At 44.0% G+C, this 25,005-nt stretch overlaps 1 protein-coding gene across 2 annotated transcripts; it reads left to right on the plus strand.

Annotated features, from left to right (window-relative positions):
- Nucleotides 1-10,196: 10,196 nt before the first annotated feature.
- Nucleotides 10,197-24,384, plus strand: YWHAB (tyrosine 3-monooxygenase/tryptophan 5-monooxygenase activation protein beta). 2 transcript variants are annotated; one of them, XM_074604970.1, is made up of 6 exons: nucleotides 10,197-10,333; nucleotides 18,088-18,388; nucleotides 19,321-19,444; nucleotides 20,486-20,649; nucleotides 21,952-22,047; nucleotides 22,527-24,384. In XM_074604970.1, the coding sequence occupies exons 2-6, from the start codon at nucleotides 18,095-18,097 to the stop codon at nucleotides 22,581-22,583; spliced, it is 735 nt and encodes a 244-aa protein (XP_074461071.1). In that variant the 5' UTR covers nucleotides 10,197-10,333; nucleotides 18,088-18,094; the 3' UTR covers nucleotides 22,584-24,384. The 2 variants fall into 2 exon arrangements, with proteins under 2 accessions (XP_074461071.1, XP_074461072.1); XM_074604971.1 differs by lacking the exon at nucleotides 10,197-10,333 and adding an exon at nucleotides 11,006-11,146.
- The last annotated feature ends 621 nt before the right edge of the window (nucleotides 24,385-25,005 follow it).

Below are 25,005 nucleotides of genomic sequence, written 5' to 3' on the forward strand. Positions count from 1 at the left end.
CATTTGCCGCTGTTCTTACTCAAAGGTCATTAAATTAAGATTTCATGAGACCCCACACTGTTATAAATGTTGCTGAGCTCATTTCCCTCACTGGGCAGTGATTTATCTCACAGGCTTGATAAAATGACTAAGCTAAAAAATGTCACCCAGAGCCACTGGGTTGTAAGTAAGGTAGAAGGAACAGGAGAAGGACATGATGGATTTTCCTACCAAGGGAAGCATTAATAGATGGTTTCTTCCTGATGTTCTCATTAGTCCCCTCTCATTCATCCTCAGAACCTGCTGAGCACAAATGACACCACTCATTCTGCACCGGAATGGAGAGCAGGTGCCCCTGTGCAACCCTCCTGCCTCCAAAACCCCTTTAGACACCCATTTCTATCTCACCCTGCGTTGGAGCGGATATAATGAAGAGGAAGGAAACAAGAGATCAGAGTACTTCAAGAACCTTGTACTACCCCATCCAGCCTTGTCTCCTGAAATTTTTTATAACTTCTGGCAGGAATGGTTTGAAGGAGGCAGGTGGCAGCACCATGGTGCCAGGACACGACCCTTTCTCCCTCCTCACCCAGCAGCGCAGTGGGTAACTTAGAAAAAAATGCTGCCCCAGATTAATTTGCCTTCCTTTCTGTCTGTGGGTAGGTTGCAGACTCCTTTATTTTCTTCAAACCTAATCAAGAATATGGTTTTTTTCCTGAATCCTTATTCCCAGGAATGAATGCCAAAAAATTAGCTTTGTTGCTTAGTTGTGACTGATCATGAATCACATTAAATTGCTTCTGTTCCCTTATTGGACACGTTGGCTGGTTCCTGGTATGTGTTATTGAATTACTGCTCTGACAGAGAAGAACTAGCAACTCAGTGGCAAGTGAGTCCTGAAGATTCAGGAAAGAGGTGGATTCGGGTTATGTCACAGGACCACAGCCTTCCTGGGTCCCCTAATAATTAGAAAAAAATGAGGGTGTTTATGCGTAGGAGTGTACTCAGAGCAGGAAGCAGAGCTGTGGGCTTTTGGAGCTTGTTTCCCAGGGTTTCTGAGCACCCCAAAATCCCAACCATATGTTAGGGGGCCATTCAGAGCAATCCCAAGGTACCGAAGGAAGGAAGGAAGGAAGGAAGGAAGGAAGGAAGGAAGGAAGGAAGGAAGGAAGGAAGGAAGGACCTGCTGTGCTCTCTCAGTGCTGATGTGCCGTGCATGTCCAGCAAAGCCATTTTGCCTGGGGGGTAACAGACGTACCGTGCAACGGCAGAGCCCACGGGCAGGAAAAAATGGAGAAGAGAAATATGTGAGCCCTAACACAATACTCCAGCGCAGCAGAAGGCTTCATACAAGCAGAGATATGGTCTCAAGGCATCGTCATAAAGATTGTTCAGAGGAGAAGAGCTAGCAAAGAATAGTGTGCAGGAGGTTAAACAGGATGAAGGAGGCCTTGTGGGTACTGGGATGTTGGAAAAGTGTTTGTTTCTCAAACGCTTTTGTGGGAAGGACCATCACCCATACATGAGCCATTTTCTGTTTCTTTCCTCTTAGTGGGCTGTTCACAACTTTTTCCTGGGTTGCGTGCAGAATCAGAAAACCTTCCGAACTTTAAGGCAAAGCAATCAAATGAAGGGAAAGCCAGCGGGCACAAAACGGCGTATGTGTGTATCGAAACTGGCATCATTGCAGCCTGCTGAGAAAAGCCACTAAACCACAAATGAGGAAGAGGAACAGAAAAGCAACTTGACATTGCACCTTTATATGACCCGGCACATGCGGATCACGTGGTTACACCAGCTTGGCAAGAGCAGAAACACTTCTGCTCTTCCATATTGTTACTCTGAGGAGCTTATACATGCTCAAATGTTGGCTTGCCCATCTCACTTTGCTTTCCTATTGTGGCAGTAGTGTTCTGTACCCCAGTTTAAGGTAATAATAAATGAAGCAAGACCAACTTTGGGCTGTAGAAGCCCTTCTTCAGATCCACCTGTCCAGATTCCTTATTCCCTCACACCACCACAGCTACAATCCCACTAGGCCTACAAAGCTACAGAAGGGCATACGTGCTCGAAAGCTCATCTGGGGATTCCAGCTCAATCAGTTAGTCTGCTAGAGAATATTGTTCCTCCGGCCCCGCCGAGTTTGCCCGTCCTCTGTCCCTGCAGCTGATGGGCTGCAGGTTTAAGCGCAGCTCTGGGACATCTAGTGGCTGGTAGCACTTGCAGCTCCAAGGCTCACGGCAATTTTGCGATGCTTCCTGCAAGAAATCTGGCAGAAAACTCGTTTAAAACAAAAAGACGCACACTGTCTCAGTTCCTGGACCTACAACTACAGATGACTTCATTCCTTGACACATTTATGTTTGCAAAATGTTTAGGTATGCCTTTATGATGGTTTTGTTATCCCTTTGCATCTCAGACTTGCCCAGCTTGGGGAACCGTCTTCTGCTATTTTCATTTCGTCATTTTTATACCACAGTTGCTTCTTTATTAAGGGCTTTTTCTGTTCCAAGGCAGCTGGCACTAACATAGATAATGAGATAATGTTTTGGCAATCCAAGGGTAAATGCATTAACACGTTCCCATATACTGTCCTGGCCTTTGGCTGATCTGTGAATATTTGATAAATGAATCAGGGATGAAATAAAGATGTTTTACAGAACCAGGCAGATTTTTAATATGAATAGGGAAGTGTCAGCTGGGATTATCAAGAAAGCCCCAGGCTGTTATGGGCCCTAGTCCTTATTCCTGCAGGATTCACCTTAGGCAAGAACTTAGAGGAGTCAAAAAAGAAGCAACACTTCTGGTGTGTTTTTCTGAACCTGGAAAGTCTCAGAGCAGCTGTAGCATCCTGGCCAGAGGTCTGGTGACAGTTGGTGGCTTTCTGGGAATTTGAGCAAAGATTCAGCTACGTCTTCTCTTCAGCCTTCAATGCAGCCTGTTCCTTTTCATCCCTGGTGATACCTATTAACCCTGCGCAGAGGAAAGAGTCTGTCTCAAGCAAGGGGACTGCCAGCCTACCAGGGGAAACAATCCGGCACTGAGAGGAGCTGTGTAACTGTGCCAATCTGTTCTGATTTTGTGTTTGTGTCTGCACCGCTCCAAAAAGGTGACCTGAGGCAGAGCTGAAAGGCCAGCAGATGACCCACAGCAGCCCCCGCCTGCTCTTACCCACGCCGAAGCTTTGGGCAACCCGTTGGGAACCTCCTGCAGTGCCTCCAGGCCCACAACAGCCAACTAACGGCGAATTAAACTCCCGGGTGTCCTGTGTTCTCCAGAGTATGCTCTCTGCTGGGTTACAATTTTTTCATCTATACAAAAGCGAAGAAGAGGATCAATTTTCCCTGTTTCTCACCTAGGAATCCTGCTGAGGAAACTCGGGTGGCCCGTGAGCAGCCCCACTGACTTTTTCCTTGCTCTCCTCCTGGAAAGTGGGACTACCCCATACTGTTGGGAGAACAGTGCTCGTGATGTTAAGGGGTTCATTAAAAGGCAGGTGTCAAAAATGACTCATTTGGGGAGTTTCTGCTAGAGTCAAAGGGCAGTTTAAATTGTTTCTTAAAAAACACAAGTGAATGTGCAAAAGCTGACTTGCACAGAAGACAAAGCTCAGGCCACCTCAACTGTCCCACCGTTCTCATCAAGAAGTTGCCAAGAAGGAACTTTTGGGTCACAGTGTTCTTCGCTTGTGCCTGGGATAAAAATATGGTCTGTGCTTGGAAATCATACCCTGGTTTCCAAATGCTTGTCACTAGAGAAACCTCAAAGCTAAAGTGAATCTTGGTTTTGGTTTCTCGTCCTTGTTTTGCCAGATGAGACTGTCTTACAGTTCAGCAGGGAGGTGACATTTTGTTTTGTAAATACCCACAGACAGAACTTGAGGTTTCCCCGAAAGACTTTACCATTCTGTGAAAAAAGTAGATCCATTCTAGTAACATATTGAATTTGGTTACTGAAATTTCAGGAAGATGGGTGTGATGAAATGTCCTTAGTTTGCCCTTGGGAGAAACGGTACCTTCATTATAACAAAACAGCTTTTGCATATGGAAATAGCAGGTGGCAGGAGTAAAAACAGACTTTCATTTTCAGAGAAACAGACGGAACAATTCCAAGAAAAGTGGAATAGCAGAGCTAGGTTGGAACTGTTTGCAGTTTCATCCTGCAAAAATATTCTGATTTTGCCATGATGGAAGTGTGAAAAGGTGCCATCCCATAGCCTCTGTGTTTATCAGTCCAATCAGTCTACCTCAAACACAAGAGTCTGCTCTAAAGAGCAGAGTTTAAATATAAATTAGGAAGAAATCTAGTTCAGTTTGCTTGGGAAAGCTCTAGAAAGCCTATCCCAGAGCTACACACTGAACTTCTGGGGAGAAAAAGCAATTAAGAGCACTGAATATAGGAAATAATCCTTAGTGCCAGTGTCAGACAAAACAACTCACGGCTCTCGGTGCTGTGATTTATTAATCCTTTTATCAGACCTATGCCATCCTCTGAGTTATTTTCCAGCTCTGACCGCTGGTAAGCATTTCCCTGGAAGCTGTGGACTGTTAAACTATCAGTGGTCTAGAGGTAGGTGCTTATTAAGAAAAAGACATCTTGAACCACAAAGGAGAATAAAGAACAGAAATCCAGTTGGAGACGTGCTGCTTCAGAGCTCTCACCCTGACTTCTCTGAGAAAAATGAACTTTTTGAGAGTCATTTGCACAGGAACGGTCATCTCCTCTTCTGCAATTGATTCATTGCACACTGGAATTTGAGATTTGGGGTAGAAATGGAAGGAGGGAAATTGTTGTCCTATTTAGGAGCAGATAAAACCCCACCCTGTGCTGTAAATTCTTTTTTGAAAGCCATGGTTTGCACAGGATGAAGGCTAAATATTTCATGCATTTATTCTGATTATAAAGAAACTCTTCAGAGCTCCAGGCAGCTTGCATAGCTCTTTAAGCTTCCAATTTTTAAGCCTTCAGATAGTTTCTATTTAAAAGGAGCAAAGCAAACACCAAAAAAGCAGGTTTAACTTTGAAGTATGGCCTGAAACAGGTACATATTGCTGTGAGAGAAGCTGCCCTTCCCCAGAGAAATTCAGAGAAAACATCATGCCAGGCTCCCCGAGGCTTTATACCAAAGAAGGAGCTCCATCACTCCGTGCATTAGGGAGAGGTTTCTCCCATATTTGCCATAAGGGGCCCAGACTTGTCTAAGTTGATCTCATCGAACCCCAAAGGGACCCATCCTCCTGCCAAATGGAGGTTTTTCCTTTGGCTGCGTCTCCCCAGGAAGAGGTCCAGCTGACCTGCACCCGCTGAGGGGTGAAATATTATCACCATTTTAACAGACCTAACTGTGATTACAACATGGAGGTATATTTCTTCCATAGCTACTTTTCTAGCAGAAATCGCACTTCAAAGGAAGCTGGAAGATAGCTGGTTCTGAGGAAGCTGGAGCTCTGTGAGCCCCAGGCAGCCAAGCCCTGGAACCGACACCGGCTTGGAAGAGCTATGCAGCAGACTGGTATTAAATACCAAGGGAGAAAAAGAATGAGAAATCAGGAAATGGAATAGTATTGGTATTTCCTAAAGATCAGAGTTTCCTATAAAATGAACGCTTGCCATGCAATTTCAAAATATCAAGACATTTGCCTTTCTTTAGGGCTTGTCAGAAACAGCTAATAAATAAAGATCAGGCCTTGGGAAATTACCTCTTCATACCTCTCTTAACATGCTGCTTTGAAACTGGATTTCCTTAAGGTCGTTGAGTTGGCAGCTTTGAAGGGCTTGCTATGTGTTCCTTGCCTGGAACTTTTTTTTAGGCATTACCTGGCATCAGATGTACACGACAGCTCTACAGGTCTCAACGGCTACAAAAGTCACAGCAATATATTCGGTTCCATTTCTGCTTGGTTTTTTGCACTGCCACTATTTACGAGCTGAACATAAATTACCTGAGTTTAATCCATGACCCAGAGTTCAGTGCATTTCCCCAGAAATAGCATTCTCTGTTTGGGACGCTACTGCCAAAATTGCATTCCTGGAACTGAATTCCTATCCCATCCAAGGCATTTCTTCTACCCATATTTCCCAACACACTATTTTATGCTGTTTGTGTCATTTATATTTTCATGCTCTCACAGTTTCTTCTTATATGTTGCTTTGTTGCTTTGCAATTATGCTCTTAACTCTGTTCTCTAAAGTCACCTTCAGACCTCTAAACACCTTCAAAATTAAAATAGCCATTTGACTTCAGTCCAAATTGCATTTAATAGAAAAGCTGTACTAACCCACTTGCATTCCTTGGACAGAAGGAAGAACTGAAAGATGCCCAAACAAAGTATTATTTAGTCTAGCATTTAGCTGGCAGGGTCCATGAGGAAAACCTGCTGCTCTTTGCTTTAAATATTGCTTTAATTAAAGTTAACAACAATGCTAATATTAATTCTATCCTCTGCAAGATGTTTATCCCTGATCCCAGTTTGGTTGTAAATTTAATTCTAACTAACCTAATTTTAGTTTTAACTTCATCGCAGCTGTCTGTAATGTCACAGTTTATGTACAGAGAAAATACAAGACAGACATGAAACGTAGAAATTCTTCCATTGAGGCTTTTTTTATTTCCCATTGTAGAAATATTAATGAAAAAAATACCGATTGTTTTCCTTTCTGTGTGTTCTGTGTTGCTTCCTTAACTCCATCATGTACAGTTCAAAGCAGCACCACAACCAGCCCTGACAATTGATGAAATTCTTAATTTCAGACCAGACTTCTGCTGGCCATCCCAGCCACCAGTTCCAGCAGGGCAGCCACGACAGCTGTCACAGACCGCTACGCTAATTCCATTTGGGATCCATCACCTAATACATTATTTAGTGATCTGTGAGATCCAGCTCAAGAACAACTGAAACGTCCAGGCTGTAGACTCTCATACATAGAGCAGAAGATAGAGAAAATAAGTAACAGAAGAAGACAGAAATAAAGTCTGCTTGATAGGTAACGATTACATTTTGTGAGTGTTTTTCCTACAGCATGAAAGTGTAACACCTTCCCTTTTCATTCAGAGAAAGGCTGTTGGGTGGCCAGGGAGACATCGATTGCAGGGACACAGTGATCGTGCAGTGCCATCAACTGTCTGCTTCTGGTATCCACATCACCTGACATCTCTCGCTTTCAGCAAAAAATGACGGAAAAAAATTACGAAAATTGAGCAACTCATCAGGATTTTATTTCTGAACGAAAGTTTATCGATTTAAATACAACATTTTGCTACAAGTCTCTTTTCTTGTGCCAGAAGCCGGACCCCTGAGGGCAGGTACCTGCTGTTTGGAGCAGCAATGGAAGCAGCACTTGTGCCATCTGCTGGGAACAACTGCAGGGGGGCTGCTTGCAGAGGGAGCAGAACCAGCCCTCCTTGTTCGGCAACAGGCCGCCTTTGACAAAGAGGTTGTTCCGCTTCTTTCAACTATTACCGATGCTAAGTAAATTAATGCTAGAGAAGCATTTTGAAGACAGGAACAAACCGTCCTTGCACACCTCAGCTGTCTGCAGAGGCTTCTTCTACAGGTGAAGCCTATTATGTGGCCAGGAAAGAGCATGGGTCTCGGTTCTTGTAATGAACCACTCCTCAAATGAGAGGACTCCTTCTCAGCCACGAGCTGTCTCCTTTTTTTGAGCAGAATCCTGTGCTTTTCGTCCTTGTGGTTTTACTCGGCGCCTGCCTGCAGCTCCCGGTGAGCAGGCCAACAAGTGTGCCCTCAGCGCAGGCGTTCTGCACCCCCCCCAGAGCCACGGTGGGGTTAACGCTGCTAAAGTCAAATACGATTTGCTCTTCATGCTTATTTACCTGAAGAGTGTCTCCAGGAAAATGCAGAGCAGTGCGTCTGCTACGGGAGAGCCAGGTAGGTTGCTCTCTGTGCTGAACTTGTTTATTCATGGATCGAGTCTGTCCCTGAGATAAGGGCTGTTCCTTCACAAAGGTTTGGATCTCCTGTCTCAGATGCTTTGAGACGCCTCAAGCCGATCTGTGCTTCCTCCTCTGAAAGGTGACACTTAAAACACTTGCTGTGGTCGCGACATGTTTCAGAGCTGAGGTTTTTGGTGTTAGTTCCAGCCTTCACCCTTCTGTGCCTGGAGAAACTGCAGGACACATTGCTTATCTCTCCCACCGAGCCAGGCATACAAGGACTAGCAAGACGCCAGAGTAGGACGAGCTCACAGAGGAATGAACTGTATTATTAAGAGTTGTCTCTCGGTGGCCTCTGGCCCAACAGGGACCCAGTGTCAGGAGCAGCAGTGTGCTCTGTAAAAGCAGAAGGTGGTATTTTCACCTCTGTGCCTACACAGCGCTGAACTGCTCTGCCTGGATAGTGGGATGGAGAATGCATGGTCCAAAAATACCAGCGAAGAAGGGTTACCAGCAAGCACTTCGGAGGTGCTGTCGGAATTTGATCTGGACAAGTCGGAGGAGCAGCATGAAGGGAGCTGGGTGCACCTCGCTGGAAGCAGGAGCCTTGAGCTGCGACAACACGGGCAGGGCAGTGAGGAGCTGGAGCACGCAGCGAGGAGGGAAGGTCGAGGGAGGTACAGCAGGCAACAAAATGAACAGGCGTCGACAGCACACTTCTGCAAACCCAGGACTGTATGCAGATATACATGAAAGGAGTGCTGAATGTAAGGAATTCTGCTGTGAATCAGCACTGCCAAGGCCTCAGCAGGAACACTGGGAACAGTCCAGGTGTAAACCTGGAGAATAGGGGCTATGGAGAACATCAGGGGAAAAAACAAGTTTAGCCCAGAAAAGAAAAAAACAAGACAGAGAGAGAGAGAGAGATGACAACTGATCTAGCTGAATCAGTGTTTGCAGCTTAAGATAACTTGTGGGTGCCAAGTAATTTTCCTCCTGACTTTCCACAAGTAATTAACCTTTGGACCAAGGCTAAGCAGGAAACTAATGAAGTCCTTCCATCACCGAAAAGGAATCCGAGAGTGACTTTGACAGGACCAGGATTGTATCTGAAAGTGTAAGAGAAAATCGGGCTCCAAGATACTGTAATTGAAGAGGCTGCCTTTCAGCCCCAATAATAACGCTTTGACAAGCGGTGCTGCTGTAAACTTGAGACTTGGGAGCGGGGGGATTGTGTGTTCAGTCAGTTCCTATCCAAAAGGATTATAAAATAGAACTCTTTTCCTTGGATTCCTTCTTGGAGACCAAGCTAGACTTTTCCTCATGCCCCAAAAATGCTCACTCTCTCTCCATTTCTATAATAAATGTCATTTATTACACTTGCATAAAACTTATCTAGCTGACAAGGATCTTGTTTTTTTCAGTGAAAACATGCAATTTAAATTGTAGGGAGGAGCCACTACTGGAACAGTGTTTAAAGGTGACCTTGCAATTCAAAGTATTTGTGAACTTTTACTGATATGACAGAGCGCAGAATGGCACCCACTGTCTGTGGTCTGCGGAGACGTCCCTTATCGTGAGGTTCAGCCAGAGAACGGTACTGAGAAATGGGAAGAAAACCAGAAATGCTGTTTTCTGGTTGCTGGAGAAGTTGCTGCGCTTCCCAGCCAGCGCGGCTCTCTGCCCTAGAAACCCACCCACCTCGTCATTGCAGCGTTGGCCAGGAACGCAACAGGGATTGCCCTACGTGTGTGACACGAGCTCAAACAAGACAAAGAGCTCACCGTCTAAAGAGTGACAAGGTGTGACAGAATAAGCAGGCCCTCCCTGCTCTGCAGCCTGGGGTGGGTTCACGCAGCAGGCGGGGGCCACCAGGCCTTTGGCTACCTCGGGCCCCCTGTGGGACTGTCACGCTCAGGAGAGCCGTGCTTCCCCCGGCCTGGCCCAGCTCCCTCCGCCGGGCACTGGGCGATGGAGCCGAGGGGGCTGAGGGGATGGCGGAGGCTGAGGGGATGGTGACTGCTGGGGGGGCTGAGGGGGGTGGTGGCTGCTGAGGGGCCTGAGGCGACCGTGGGGGGCTAAGGGGGTTTGAGGGGACGGCGGGGACTCAGGGGACGGCGGGGACTGACGGGATGGCGGGAGCTGGCACATCGCGGGGGGGACGCGCCCGGCTCCCCCCATGGAGGCGGGTGTGCCGGGGAGAACGGAGAGGGCTCAGCCCGCCCCCCCCCCCCCCCCCGCCCGTCGCTACGGCAACCGGGAGCCGTGCGGCGCCCGGCGGCCCAATGGGGAGGCGGGAGGGGCGGTGGCGCCCCCTGGCGCCGGAAGGGGCGTGTCGGCGCGGCCGGAAGCGGGTCCGCAACGCCGCAGGGTGTGTGTGCGTGCGCCGAGCGGCCGCCGCGCTCCCAGTCGCCTCGCCCGCCGGGATCCAGGCCGCCGCCCCGCCGCCGCCCCCGCCAGGTGAGGGTCCCGGGCCGCTCCCCGCCGCCACCGCCCGGGCTTCCCCCCGCCCTCTTTTCCCCGCCGCTGGGGTTGGGCCGCCGCGGCCCCGCGGGAGCGTGCGGGGAAGGCTTCCCCGGCCTGCCCTTCCCGCCCCCCTCCCCCCCCGCCCCCCTCCCCCCCCGCCCCCGGCCGGGCCGGCGCAGCCCCGCGGCGGGGAGGGGCGTCGGAGGCCGCGGGGGCTGCCTGCCTCCCTCCTCCGCGCTCCGAGTAACGGTGTGACCCTCCCTCGGCTGCCGCTGCGGAGCCCCGGCGGGCGGTGCCGCCCCCTCCCCGAGCGGCCGGCCCTGCCACGCCCGGGGTGAGTCACGGGCTCCCCCGGAGGGCGAGGCCGGCCGCGCACACCTGTACCGTGAAGGGCTCCCCTGCCCGACCGCCGGGGAGATGGGGAGGTGAGCCCCGCCACGGGGCAGGGCCAGTGCCGGTCACGGCCCAGGCCTCCAGCACACCGTATCGGGAGAGGGCTTGGGGCGACCCCCGGCTTCACCAGAGCGGGAGCGCTGTGCCCAGCCGAAACGCGGGGCCCTTTCCGTGCCGGTCGGTCTGAGCCTGCTCACCTAGGAGCAGAGGCGATCACAGCAATGCCGGGAGCGCTTTAGAAGGAAACAAAACGATTTTATTGTTATCTTCCAGTTGTGATCACTTGTGTCCTTTTGGGAATAGAGGTGTGTTTAGGGAGGACTCCAGAGGGAAAGAAGGTTGCTTCAAGTCAGCCCCAGCCCACAAGAAGGCTGGGCAGTAACCCCAAACTAACCACCATAGGTTTTATTTGAGGTAGGTATAATCAGATATTAACTGAGATGATCAAATGTCAGTGGCGTACACTCCCTGTGTTAGCATATGGGAGCAAAAAATGCATCAAATGCAAAGATAACAATATAAATCGATTGCTTTCAGCTAAATTCCTTGTTAATAGTTAAAATAACTTTTCTGGTGGTAGGAAAACCAATTGCACATCATCCAGCACCATAAAAGCTAAATTCCTACATAAAAATATCAAAGAGTTTGAGAACATTTGTACAGTTTTGTAACTTCAGTGGCTGTGGGAATATTTGTGTCTTTACACATTCGCTGCTGCAGGACACCTCAGTCAGAAATTTTAATACGTCTTTATTAAAAGAAAATCTTGTTTTTGTTTTAAAATAATAATGAGACATAAACTGTTCTAGAAAAGAAAAAAAGAAAGAATGCTCGTGCCTTTTTCACCCTTCATGTTAAAGGACTGCAAAAATGAACCCTGTATAATATTTTGTTTATTAAATTGGTACCGATAAAGTGATAGGCTCGTTGCACAGATGGGCCTAGTGCAGTTTTCTCAACCTCATTATGTCAGTACCGCATGTTCTGATCTCTGCTATTTTGATGTTGAGTCTTTTTTTTTTTTTCTAAGCAGGCCTTTGCCAGTATGCAGCTTTTTGTGCTGCATGTGAATAAACTCAGATGAGGAGGAGTTAAGTAAATAATTATTTGAATAATGAGGTAAAAAGCTAGCGCTCTAATCTGTCTGGTATCCTAATACATCCCAGTAAGACTAGGCGTTATAGTAGTGTGTCTTTTATATGGCCACACTTTTTGCCCCACCCTGTAATATAAATACTCTCAGTTTATTATTAACAAAAGCGATTTACTTGTGATATGAATACATTAGTTTGGCATGAACTTTATGCCTGGGGGAAGATTTTTTGGGATAACTCACTATTTCCACCTGGACTCTAGCCAAAAACAATTCTGCTAGTTGAAACAAAAAGGTGTTACCATGTAAGTATATTGTACTTTGGAACTGCGTGCTTGTCTCCACCTGCCACTCTCCTGTGCGAAGTGCCATAGGTATGTAGCAGTGCAGTGCTTTTCAGCCTGCAGTCCCTCGTTTAAATGACGTGAAGAATAAGGCTACTACTGTCACTAAATTTAAGTTGTCCATACAATATCGGTATCCCTACATACTATTTCTGCTTGTCATAGAAATTTAACAATTGTCTGTTGAGATTGAAAACCGTTGAATGTCGTTTTATTCAAAAATTATATTGGTCAGTTTTAGGAAGCAGTAAGTAATGATGGCAGAAGATGGCCAGCGCATGTTTAGGCACGGCTTCATAGAATGTTAATTTTATCTGAACATTTGCATAAAGATTTGAGCTGAAGGCCAGGGCATACGGTTAATCAGTAGATGCAGAGGAGGCTAAAGTTACGTGCTGCACAAGGTCAGCAAGAATATCACAACTATGAAGTCATTTTCCTTTTTCCCTCATTGTGTTTGCAGTATATTTTACTGAACTTGCTCTTTACGGTTGTGGAAGATTTCACTGTTCAGATCTCACCAGACACGTTCGTTTTCTAATCAGTTATTTAACAGTATATGGTAGCCTTTGAGGGAACCAAAATAGAGAAACGCAACTAATGAAGTCAAATGCCTAGTACTACAATAAAGCAAGGAAGGTTCCTTGCACTCCATTTGAAGAGAGTTGGTTCCTTTCCTGTAAAGAATATCTACTGGGAGCAATGTCTACTTGACAGTGAATGCCATCAACATCATGCAGATTCTTGTGTCAGTGTGTGTGTACCTGAATTTTGGAGAAGGATTTTCCATTTGTTTTAGAACTAGTATCTCCAAAGCTCTTACTCTGTAATTATAGAACTGTAACTTGAAATACCACTTACCTCATGTGAATGTTTAATTTCGGAATGATTTGCCTATCCAGAAATCAAATAGGGTGTGTTCGCAGATTGTTGGAAGATTGAACTACAAATTCTGTACCAGTCTGCTGCTTTTCCTGTTATAATTTGAATGGACTCACAGAGTTCGTGGCTGAGAAGTACGATTGCATCCCATTTCACCAAATCTGATTTTACATTCATTTCTCACAGTGAAACACGTGGCTCTCTTAACCTGCATCTCTACTTGACTCATTAGGGACCAGTACATCAGACCGGTAACCACACTGCTTTTACTCCAATTTTTTTACAAAGTGGAAGTGTTTGTCTGATAGATTCTAATGCTTGCTATAAAGAGAAAAACAGTACACAAAAATCAATTACTTAATTAGCATCAGAAGAACAGGTCATTGAGAGCAGCAGACTTCAGGCCATCGTAGGCTTATTAGTATTGTCTTGTCAGTTCAATATGTTACATAAGCCAGATTTTTTTTCAGTGTCAGTTTTTGTTTGATTTCTGCAGACTTTAAACACAGTTACTTCTGATCTCTTTTGGCTTTGTCCTAAACAGCTCATCGAGATTGGAAATGATAAAGGCCACGAAGCAGATGTAGTAACTGCTGAGCAGTAAGATGTAGTTCTCGAGCTCCTGCAGTCTTCTGAAGACAGTTATCTGTATGTTTTACTCCTCAGCTGGTACTGAGATGTAAACCTCCAGTTCTCTGTGTCCATCCACTCTTGAAAGATCCGTGGGCGTACTGACTTCAGGTGCTGTTCCCAGGATGGTCGCACCATCCCCTTCTTTCTGCCTCTTCCACTAAAAGTAGCAAGGCAGTTACAAACTACTGTGTTTTACTGGTTCTGACCTTCGCTTCTTTACCTTTGATGCTTTGTAATATGTTTCAGAGTCTTGTCTACACAGGTGTAAAGCTTTTCTGGGGGCTGGAAGTAAGCACTTGTAACTTTTAGTACCTGTATACGTGCTATTCTGCATTTGTAAGGGAGATTGAAAGAACTGAGGCTGTATGGGAGGTAGAGAAAAAAATAATAATAAAAAAAAATTACATTTCGAGTGTGGAATTTAGGGTGATTCAAATTTCTGGCAGCTGGTACTATTGGCTGCAACTGCTGGCTAGTGGTTGGCATTCCTTATTGTAAATAGTGTCCAGCCACTTCTTTTTGGAGGGCTACTAAGTTGTGATTTGACAGATTCTTAAGAAGACAGAATCTTAAGAATTTGAAATGTGTTAACGCATGTAATATGAGAATCTTCTGCTTAGAACAGGCAATTGTCAGGACTCCTCCATGGCTGTGATCTGCACGTCTCCGCTCCTTTCTCCATCTTCCCTCTTTCCCCCTTGCCGACATGGCATGGCTTCCTTAGTGCTAGAATAGATCGTTCCTGTCGGCCTCCCGTTCGTCACCTCTGTGTGTTTTGCTCCTAGCTGCAGGTAACCTTTGTTAGATGGCTTCTGTTTGTGGCCTAGGAGTATTTTTAGCTGTAGGCTTTGCTTGTTTCAGCCTGTGGCACACTGATCCATTGTTAGAGCGTGGCTTTCATCCCCTCTATGGGAGGGACCAGTTATAACTGATAGTTGCTTCTTTGCCTTTTCAAACATCACTCCTTTCCTTGTATCTTTTTTCCTTCTGGCAAACACTTCCCTCTTTTGGAGCTCAAGCCAGCATAGCTCTGCAAAGCTCTCTCCAGGCTTCTAACAAGGTAAGCAATGGAGAATCCAATAAGGATTTTAAGTGTTCCTTTATGCACCACCCTGTGAACGAAATAATGGTAGGCTTTTTGTCTATTGCAGGTATTTTTGGTGTGGACAATGATTTTCTTACTGCATTTAAGTTCTGTTAAATCCATGTTATTGAATAATACTTTGTGTTTCATAGCAAACTTGCTAACAGTACGGGTATTAAGATGAGTTAACTACACAGCTCAAGCTCCTGTATACTGAATTTTTATGTCAAAACTAAGCCAGTGAAGTTCAGAGGAACTCCATCTTCAGTAATCAGTTTGAATTACATTTAAGATGTGCATAAATTAGTTACATTACTAAGGAAAGTTGTTTGGTGAGGAACAACATTCTAATGCTTTGTGCTGGTATTTTGCCTGTATAATTGATATGTTAAACTGGTTTTTGGATCTCTTTTGTCCACTAGGTCTTTATGCCCTTGCAGTTCCCTCTGTGATTTCCTTCATGTGTCCTTATATGAACCCATTGACTGCTGTGAACTGACTTGCATCTAAAGATAAATATGTCAGTGAGCTTGATAAAACAAACTCTGCACTATCTCTAAACTAAACTCTCTATTTTTGTAAACATAATTCTGCACAGATTACTTGTCTACAAATTCGACCGCTATTGGCAAAGTGCAGATCAAAGATAAAACTGACCTTTCAGTGGCAAAATGTAAATTCTGTTGGAGCTACTTGCCTCTGGACTTCAACAAGCAGGCTTTTTCTACATAATAATCACATTCCATAAGAAGGAAAGAGAAGATAAGACAGTTGCAGTGGAAATGCTTCTTGGAGCTGTGCAGACTGCGAGGAAACTAGAACTGCTCTGAAACTGTTTTGTTTAAATGGCCGGTTCTTTAAAGTTGGCTCTTGTAACTTAAAAAGCATTCTTCAGGTGTACTTTGTTCATGTTCAGATTTTAGTTGAGTGAGTAGAGAAATGCCACTCACAAATTACTTCCTGCGCTAAGCACATAGTCTAAATTTAGTGCTGAGTTAAGGGAATGGTTTACGAGGTTTGATAGACTCAACAGTGAAAAGTGGGATGGGTTCTATCAATGGTAAACGGTCTGATGATTTCCTTAGGCTTGTTATGCGTTGGTATTGTGATACACTTCAGAGTAGGGAGAAAAAAAATGCACATCACAAATTCCACTTATGCCTTTCCATCCTCAGGAGCTATCCTTTTGATAAATCTGCAGAAGCCAATGATAATATAGCATATCCCCGTGGTAGAAGCCTCTTGGGGAAGAGAGAGCCAAATTAATCATGCCTTACAAGAACTTGTCACACTACTACCCACAGTCATTCTGTCTTGTTGAGGGCTTCGATCTGAAGTCTGTGTGTCACCTTTTAATATATGCCAGAATCCACTAGTTTATGGCAGTATTTGAGATGGAACTGAACTGCAGCCCAACTTTACTTACGAGTCTGCAAGAGGTCTCTTTCCCGGAGGCTGGTTTTAGCATTGCATATCCTTACTTGAGTGCCTTTCGTGGATGAATGCATTAGGCTAGATCTACAAAGGATCAAATGCAAGCAGGAGCAAGTGTGACTTGAAAAGATATAGCAGGTAGGACATTTGGTTGCTGTGTTTACTTCAGGAACTTTCATGTGATATAGCAATGTTTGGCTTGATTTCTTGGGTGATTTTTATTTTTTTTTTTGCTGAAGTGGAGTATCCTCAGGAGGAGGGATTGAATATGCTCATCTCAAAATAATTTTGTAGTTAGGAGTCCGTCCTTGAAACTCTGAAGCTGTTCATACTCATGATGGGAATTTGGGTCTGCATCTCGTTGTGCTGGTTAAGGATTTAGTATAGGGGGCTAGTTTCCCTGTATAATAGTGGTAGGTGATACTTGGATTAAAATACAAGCTGAGCAGTGTGTGCGAGACGTTCTCCATCAGGAGCCTGTCAGACTGGGATCTTCAAAGGAGAGAGCCAGGGAGAAGGCTACAGCAATCGCTTTCAGCCTATTGGTTCTTTCTAATAGGGCTGTAGATGTTTGTCTAATGAACAGAAGCCTATGAAAGACAGTTGTGAGCTTACTGTACTTGTTTGCTTTTTATTGTTCTTTTGGAAGTTGTTCTTAGGCTGTTAGGTCTCAGCCTGAAAACTCCTCATCTGGACAGTGAGAGTCCTGGTTGGGATTTAGGAAGTAGGAGAGAAACATTATTGCTCGGTACTGCCAATAATTACAGTCCTGGGTCTGTCCAGAAGTAAACCTATGCCCCTGAAGAAATTTTACAGTTGAATTTGGGGCGTCTGGGAGTTTGTGAGGTACCACTTACTTTGATAAAGGCAAAGAAACTTGTTTAAATTCTCCTGTGAACCTGGGCCTAGGTGGTTGAGTATAAGGTTGGTAGCTCAATGGCTGAGTTAACTATATGTTAGCATTGTCTTGTAGAAGTAAGCAACACTCAAGCTGCCTCAGTGGCACGTTCCTTACTAACTTCATTTTTCATTGCTTAAGCTCTTCAGGGGCCTTGTGCTCATGCGATGTGTTTTTCTTGGCTTCGGTTGCTAAACTGCATTATCAGAAATGATAAACAAGTGGTTTCCATATAAGCAATTAGTTTTGCAGTAGTGACCATCCCGTGGGCCACGTCCTATTCGGGTTTTTTGAATGTCCATGTTATTTAGAAGGTTTTGAAAACCTGAGGCTGCAGCCGTCCTAGCTGTGTAGAATTGTCTATTACATGTACGTTGATGCAGGTATAAAACCGCCCAGTTTTCTGGCAGAACAGTATAAATGTATTTTCCATAGTTGCCAACAGCTACATCTCCTGTAGTGTGCAAAAGATCTTCAGTGCCATTTGGTGCTGTCCAGTGCTTCAGTGCTCCGGGGTAGTTGCTGTTGGATAATAGTGGGGGAAAACAAATGAAAGAAAAAAAACCAAAACAAAACAACAAAACCAAAAAAAACCCACTGAAAACCAACCCAAAGTGGTGGTTTCTGAGTTAGAACACGCAGCGTCTCCCAGGCTGGGCTGTGGCCAGTATAGGGAAGGGGAGGGATTTACATAGGGAACATGCTGATGTGCTGTGCTTAATGCCAATAGGAATTTTGCTGCGTTTTGAAGAATAATGCTTCCATATCTTCAGGATTGTGATTAGTTACATACACACAGAAATTACAAATATTTGGCAAAAGGTCAAATAAATTTTTAAAAAGAAGCCTTTCACGTCACTTTATTAGAGTTGATAGATTTCCTACTTATTAGTGACTGTGAGTTCTGCTTCACCCTTCAACACTAACTTCCACAGTGCAGAGAATCAAGAGATGTTTTTCTCTATTTTTATCCCCCACTAACTACAGGAAAGCCATGGATAAAAGTGAGTTGGTACAGAAAGCCAAACTGGCTGAACAGGCTGAGCGTTACGATGACATGGCTGCTGCTATGAAGGCTGTCACCGAGCAGGGGCATGAACTGTCCAATGAAGAAAGGAATCTACTCTCAGTTGCCTACAAGAATGTGGTCGGTGCCCGTCGCTCGTCCTGGCGTGTAATTTCCAGCATTGAACAGAAAACAGAGAGGAATGAGAAGAAACAGCAGATGGGAAGAGAATATCGTGAGAAAATTGAGGCTGAATTGCAGGATATCTGCAATGATGTTCTGGTAATCATCCAACAGCAAAAATAACAGTAGTTAGTACTGCAGCATTCTTCAGGGAGGCTTAAGAAATCTTACTAGTGCTGTAGACACTGCAGCACCTTAGCAGGGGAATAATTTTGCATAGCCACATGCTTGGGTCCAATTCTAGCTCCTGAGTCATCCAGTTTGTTTCTTAGGGAATTTGTTATAAAAGAGCATTTGTGTTTTTTTAATAGAGAGAAACAAACAAGGCAATGTTGAAGACCCCTAGCTGCTGGCTGGGGGTCACCATGAAAACAAACTTAGATCTGGGGCATTGGCATGAGTTTTGCTAAAAGGCCTACCATTTAAATTCTGTCGTGAATGAATGCTGACATCCTGAGGCTGGTTTAGTACTTTCTTTTTCTTTTTGGATGGAGAAGATGTGTACTTCTTCCTGCAAACTGGTTTTAAAAATCAGTCATGAGAAGTTGCTGTCAGTCTCTGCATCTCTTTCTGAATGCTGCAGTCACAGATAGAACCAGTTTGCTGCGGATAATTTCACTGCTTTGTGTAGAATTCAAGTTTGTGGCAGGAAAAGCAACCAGGCTTGTGCTAATGCCAGGCTGCGGCTTTTTGTTGACTTGGTTGTGGACACAGGTTTGCATCAGTTTATTTCAAGGAAAATCTCTGCAGTCTTAAGCCCTGATAGCCATTAGATTCTGCAGGAGGGGGTTGTGGGTAGCCTCAACACAGCAAGTTCTCTGCTTTCCAGGAATTAGGTTGCAAGTAGTTTCGTTGTTTGTTTTTTTTTTCCCCTGAGTTTAGACAACAGTAGGCAAAGTGATTAACACATGAGTATAAGTCATTGTTAATGTGTTTTAACAGTTCATGCTTACCATTGTAACGCAGGCTCTGATTCAGACATTATTTTTATGACTTCGGGGGGAAAAAAAAGTTGATATTTCCTTTCACAGGAACTCCTGGATAAATACCTTATTGTCAATGCCACGCAGCCAGAAAGCAAGGTCTTCTATTTGAAAATGAAAGGCGATTACTACAGATACCTCTCAGAGGTGGCATCTGGGGACAATAAGCAAAGTAAGTAGAGATGAAGTCTCTCATTCTGCTGAGGGCTGAGCAGAATAAACTATAAAAAATACTTGTGTTCTTTTGCCCTAACATTAAGTATTTATTTCTTTTCACTACTGCTCTGTAGTATTGAAGTACAGTGCAAGTCGCTTTTAGAGAAAGACTTCACTGAAATTAATAGAAATGATTCACAGACGTTCATTAAACCAGTCAAATTCTGCTTGCAGCCCCAACCTCAGCGACTGATTCTCAGGCATATTTGGCAGTGTAAAATCCATTCTCTGGAGAATGCGTCTTTTTCTCCTGGAGAATGCTTTGTTCCTGTCATCTCTTGTTTAAACTATGAATTTAGCTCACGAGTCTTCGCTGTTTGCAAGCTTTCTGCATGCAGATATGGGATGTTGGGTTACTGGTCCTAAGTCAATTAATCCCGAAATGTTAAAGCAATGCTGAACTGTGCCTGAATTCCTGTGGAGCGTCTGATGTAGTCCACGTCTGGCAAACTTAGTTTGATGCCATTCTGGAGCTTATTATTACCCATTAGCCAGGAAGGGACTGTTGTTTTTCCTCTGAAACCCCAAAGTGAAATATAAAGTTCATGATCTACCTGCTAAATGTTTCCTTAAGTTTAAATAGGTAATTTAGATACCTCTTCTTCCCCGTATGTTTTTTTCTGGATTTATAATTCAGAACTAATGCTTCTTCAGCTAGGCTGGAAGTGAGTGTTTAATCGCAGTACGCTTTGACTTAGGTAGAGCTTGTATGTATTAAGATTGGTTGGAATTTATTTTGAACAAATTTCATTTTAAGTCTCTATTAAAATGTTGAACTTAATTTCTGTATCTCAAAGCTTATAACTGAACAAATATTTCTGCTTTAATAGCTCACCCAGTGGTAGGCTTTTACGTCTAAAAACACTGAAAGAAGTGTCTGTGTGTATGTAATTGTATGAATTCCTGGTGGCATAATCTAGACCAAAATTATAATCGTTTCCCCCATGAAGTACAGTGGTGTACTGTGCACTAATATGATTGTAATTACTTCTTGCAGCAACGGTAGCAAACTCTCAGCAAGCTTACCAGGAGGCATTTGAAATTAGCAAGAAAGAGATGCAGCCAACACATCCCATTCGACTCGGTTTGGCTCTAAATTTCTCTGTCTTCTACTATGAGATACTAAATTCTCCTGAAAAAGCCTGTAATCTGGCAAAGACGGTAAGCAGACTTTTCATATTACCATTTTTTGTGGATGCTAAGGAGATAATTACACAGTTGCAGCAGCACTTTGTAGATGATTACGCTTTTGCATATAAAATTCCTTTAAAATGCTGTCATCTTTAAACTATTGTCATCATAGTATATTTTCAGGTAAGTTAGTTAAGCTATCTTACCTTTAAGAAAAGCTAATTTGCTAATGCAGTTGATCCCTTGAAAGGGGAGACAAAGTGCCTCTTATGTCCAGGTTATTCTCTTGGAATGCACTTGTGTCAAATTTGAAATTTGATTAATTTAGCACTTCTGAAGTGAAATACTGACTTGAATTTGAACACTTAGCGAATACATGAAGTGTTGTCTTTGTGACTATGGTTGTAGCCCTAAACGCCCTTGTGTATCTGCGTGCGTGTGTACCTGCCTCTCCAAAAAGGGCTTGTGTGATGGGTTGTACCGAGCAAATAGCTAGTCACTTTTTTCCTTAGCCTCCTTCTCCCTAAAATAGGCTTTAGAGCCTTCTAAAACAGAGCTTTTTACATCTGTGAAAATTGTCAGTAGTAACTTGAATAATACTGCATTAGGTGAATCTTTGTGTTCTTAATATGCGCTTCAGTAATATTTCGTAACAGAAGTGACGTTTTGCTGTGTAAAATGCTACTGCTGTTCCTTCTTTTTTAGTTAATATGCTTACATCTGTTTGAAACCTGAATGAAGAAATACCACTTATTCGTGGCTTGCAGCTCTGAAGATTGCTGCATGGGTTGTCATGTGTAACAGATTGATGGGGAGAATGCCTTTATTAATCTCTAATCTGATTTCCTGTGCTGTTTTGAAAAGAAATCCAAAACCTTCCACCCACTGTCAAAATACCCATGTCTTCCATTTTCTTGCCTACTTACTCATGTACGATATATATACCAAATGTTACCTTTGTCTTTTACTGCCAATTTGGACCAGTGAGACCTTCATTTTTAATGAAAGTGTTGCTTTTAAGTGTTGTTCTTAGACCTGTGTGAATCATTTTTCAGTGTGATGGAGAGTGCATTTGCCTCTTCACTCCTTGCTGTTGGCACGGTAGTAAAGTCGTTCTAGGCTTTCATCTGGGTCCCCTGAAGACTTCTGTTTTCCCACCGGTTGTCTAGTGTTTTGGTGCTCCCTTTGGTTTACATTTCTTCTCTTGGTGGAAAAGAAAAATACCGGAAGCTTTTGTCACAGGATTTGCATAGTAATGTGGCAAATTTGTAAGCTGTGTGTAAGCAGAGGTGAATTCAGAGAGCAGAGTGTGAAAGTCTTGTGTATTTTTAGGCATTTGATGAAGCGATAGCAGAGCTGGACACGCTGAATGAAGAGTCGTACAAAGACAGCACTCTGATCATGCAGCTGCTTAGGGACAACCTCACTGTAAGTATCACGGGGCAAACCACGGCACTGTGCGCTCTTCATTCTTTAGGCTGCAGGACTCCACTAAGTGGGACTCAGCAACTTAGGCAGTTCTGTGCCATTAAAAGCCTTTTTTGAGGCATTAACTGCATGTCTTAACTGCACTGCTTTTTGTAACCACGCCGGTTAGACTTGCTTGTTTAAAGCTGAGATCACTTGTTAACCACTGTAACAAACTCGGCTTTTTTGTAAGAGAAAGTGCAGTTTGTCTGTTGTCAACAGCCAGCTTGTTGTTGTGTTGAGCTTGCAGACTTTTTCTGGCCTTTTAGTTGTCCGTTTCCTAGTTCATTATTCTTTAGCTTTACTGTTAAGTTCAGTTCTGTGTTGCTCTTAGCTGAGAAAATTGCACAGCTACTGCTAATAATGCCGTCTTCCCTTTCCTGACAGTTGTGATTAACTGCCTGCCCTCAGCATAAACGTGTGTTTGTGTTTTCTTACAGCTATGGACGTCGGAAAACCAGGGAGATGAAGGGGATGCTGGGGAGGGAGAGAACTAATGGCTGTCACGCTTCACTATATGTTCAATGTCACCCTGTATCCTACACATATATCCCTTTGTGCGACAAGCAAAAAGAATAGTACATCGACTTTCACAACCTCAACGTAGCAAAAACTGTCTGTGGGGTAAAAACGGTTGGTTGGTGTTTTGTGTACTTAAAGCGGAGGTCGGTTATTATAATGGCATTCCGAACTTTCCTATTCTGAACATTTACAGTTATGATTACCGTGTTTATATTTTTAACTGAACACTGTGATTATGGGTTTTGTGATCGCAATTGACTTTACAAAACTCTTATTGGTAGAAAAGTAGACATCAATTATGTAACTCTGGCGAGCTTAATTTGGCACCAAAATAGTCGAAGTACAATTCTCTTGTAAAGTTGTACAGAAAGTTATAGAGATTCTATTGTGACACTGGGGCATGGAAGGAAAACAGTCCGATGTATGGCATTCCAGTTAGTGACACTGCTATGGGTTAGTTTACCGGGCACACTCTGTAGACATTTGTAACCAAGTCTGAGGCACCGCTTTCAGTCAAAAGCTCACTTTGTCAATCCTGTCTTTCTGGGGATGGGGTTTGTTTGCGGGAGGAGGAGGGCGATGGGGGAGTTAGCAGCTCGATTTCCAAACTCTTTACACTGGCAGATAACTGGGATTTGACTTCTAAAAGCGCTTTCATGCTCATACAACATGCATGACTAAGCCCCTTCCCACAGCAATAACGTACCTAATTATACCTTAGATATTCTTCAGTAGTGAGAATTCTTGGTTCGCTACCATGGACTTGCAATAGGAGAAGATTCAATTTTTTGAATGGCCTTATTAGTTTGGATGATACCATGAAGTGATCTCCCGCTTTTGCATTACTTTACTCTTAGCTGAATTGAAATCTCCATGGTATTCCCGTTTTGAATTTATCCTGAAAACTTCTTAAGTAACCCACTGGACTCTGTTCATCCTTGACCCTCTCACCTGTTTAAACTCCATTAAAGCAATTTTGGACTCCCACGTACGCGTCATCCTTTCTTTGATTAGGGGTGATGTCAGGATGGTGGGTGAGACCTGAGCCTGCTCGAGGACAGGTTTCTTTCTTGGATGTTTGAGAGCTGCCAGTGCTGTTGCAGTCTTCAGCTCTTGTCTGCCATTTTTTTTTGGTAGTACTAGGATCTGTCTCAAATATTCAGGATTTCCCATTTATTGTACTGGAATGCAGACCTACACATTCGCAACGCTTGTAACTTGTGATATTTGAGCTCCAGACGTCCTCACCTAGTTACGTTTCAAACATGTCCCATTAAAGCAAACCTAATAAGAGTTGCGTGAATAATGCAGTGGAAAAGATTAGGAATAGTCACCTATCAGTCTCGCGGTCTCATCCCCCTGCCTTCACATTCCACTTAGGTATAGGATCCATCTGTTTGTCTGTCCATCTGTCTGCTGAAGAGAATTTCATGCACTGATTTTAAAACTCCCCTCTACTAGCTGAACAAATTGTGCAGTTAATACTTGGCGCTTGATAAATGCAGTAGTGAATGTGGAACCGAGCCTGTCTGTATATCTGGTAGCTCTTTTCGCTTTGTTTTTACTGACCAGTATTCTGCCTAAAGTTTGCTTCTGTGACGGTTATATTGCCTAGCACACACGTGGTTGTGAGAATAGTATAGCAAAAAGAAATACCTGGTTATTGATGTACTAGATTTGTGTATGTCTTTTAAACAGTTCTAGTTTCACCTTACACGAAATAATCAGGAAAGTGTAAAAGAATTCAAAAGTGAATAATAAAAAAAAATTTTATCAGTTGTGTGTGTCTGTTATCTTTGCCATACCAGTGGCAAAAAAACTCGTGGTAGTAAAATCACTTTATTAAATGCCCAGATCTTGGTTTGTGTGAGTTGATTCATGGTTTCCAAATGGTACCAATACTTAATTACTCATTCCTTTGCAGGGAGACTTTCCCGCACACCCTCCCAGATTTGTAGTAGAGAACGCTGCTTCTCTTCATTGCTGTTCAGGTCATACTTACAATATAGTGTCATTGCGAGACTTAAAAGAAATGCAGCTATAAATATCTATTTAACTTGCTGTGAGTCACTGCACATTGTAGGGTTGGACACGGCATGCATGAGAAAAGCCTGGCGGTTACATTTAAAGGTTTTTCCTCAGGGAATCCTTTAAATGCACCCTTGGGAACGCAGGGTTAGCTCTTCTGCTGGCCCTCCATCAGTCTCCCGCACAGCCGCCGGCTCTGGTGAGCTATACCCTGCCGACGCTCCGGGTAACCGCTCTGCTCGGATGGTGGTGCAAGCACACTACTGGGAGTGTAAAAGCACATTGAAGTGGAGGTCTCTTCCTGGAAATAAAGTGCTTTAAGAGATGGGTAGCCAGAGCCAGGTTAGTTGGTACCAGTCACCCTAAAAG

This window comes from Larus michahellis, chromosome 12, assembly GCF_964199755.1.
Source record: "Larus michahellis chromosome 12, bLarMic1.1, whole genome shotgun sequence".
Lineage (NCBI taxonomy): Eukaryota > Metazoa > Chordata > Aves > Charadriiformes > Laridae > Larus > Larus michahellis.

Excerpts from the sequence above, each read along its gene's own strand:
- YWHAB (XM_074604970.1), top strand. The coding sequence starts at position 18,095 with ATGGATAAAAGTGAGTTGGTACAGAAAGCCAAACTGGCTGAACAGGCT. Across the intron at positions 19,445-20,485 it reads ATCTGGGGACAATAAGCAAA|CAACGGTAGCAAACTCTCAG; the intron begins GTAAGTAGAGAT and ends TACTTCTTGCAG. Across the intron at positions 20,650-21,951 it reads CCTGTAATCTGGCAAAGACG|GCATTTGATGAAGCGATAGC; the intron begins GTAAGCAGACTT and ends GTGTATTTTTAG.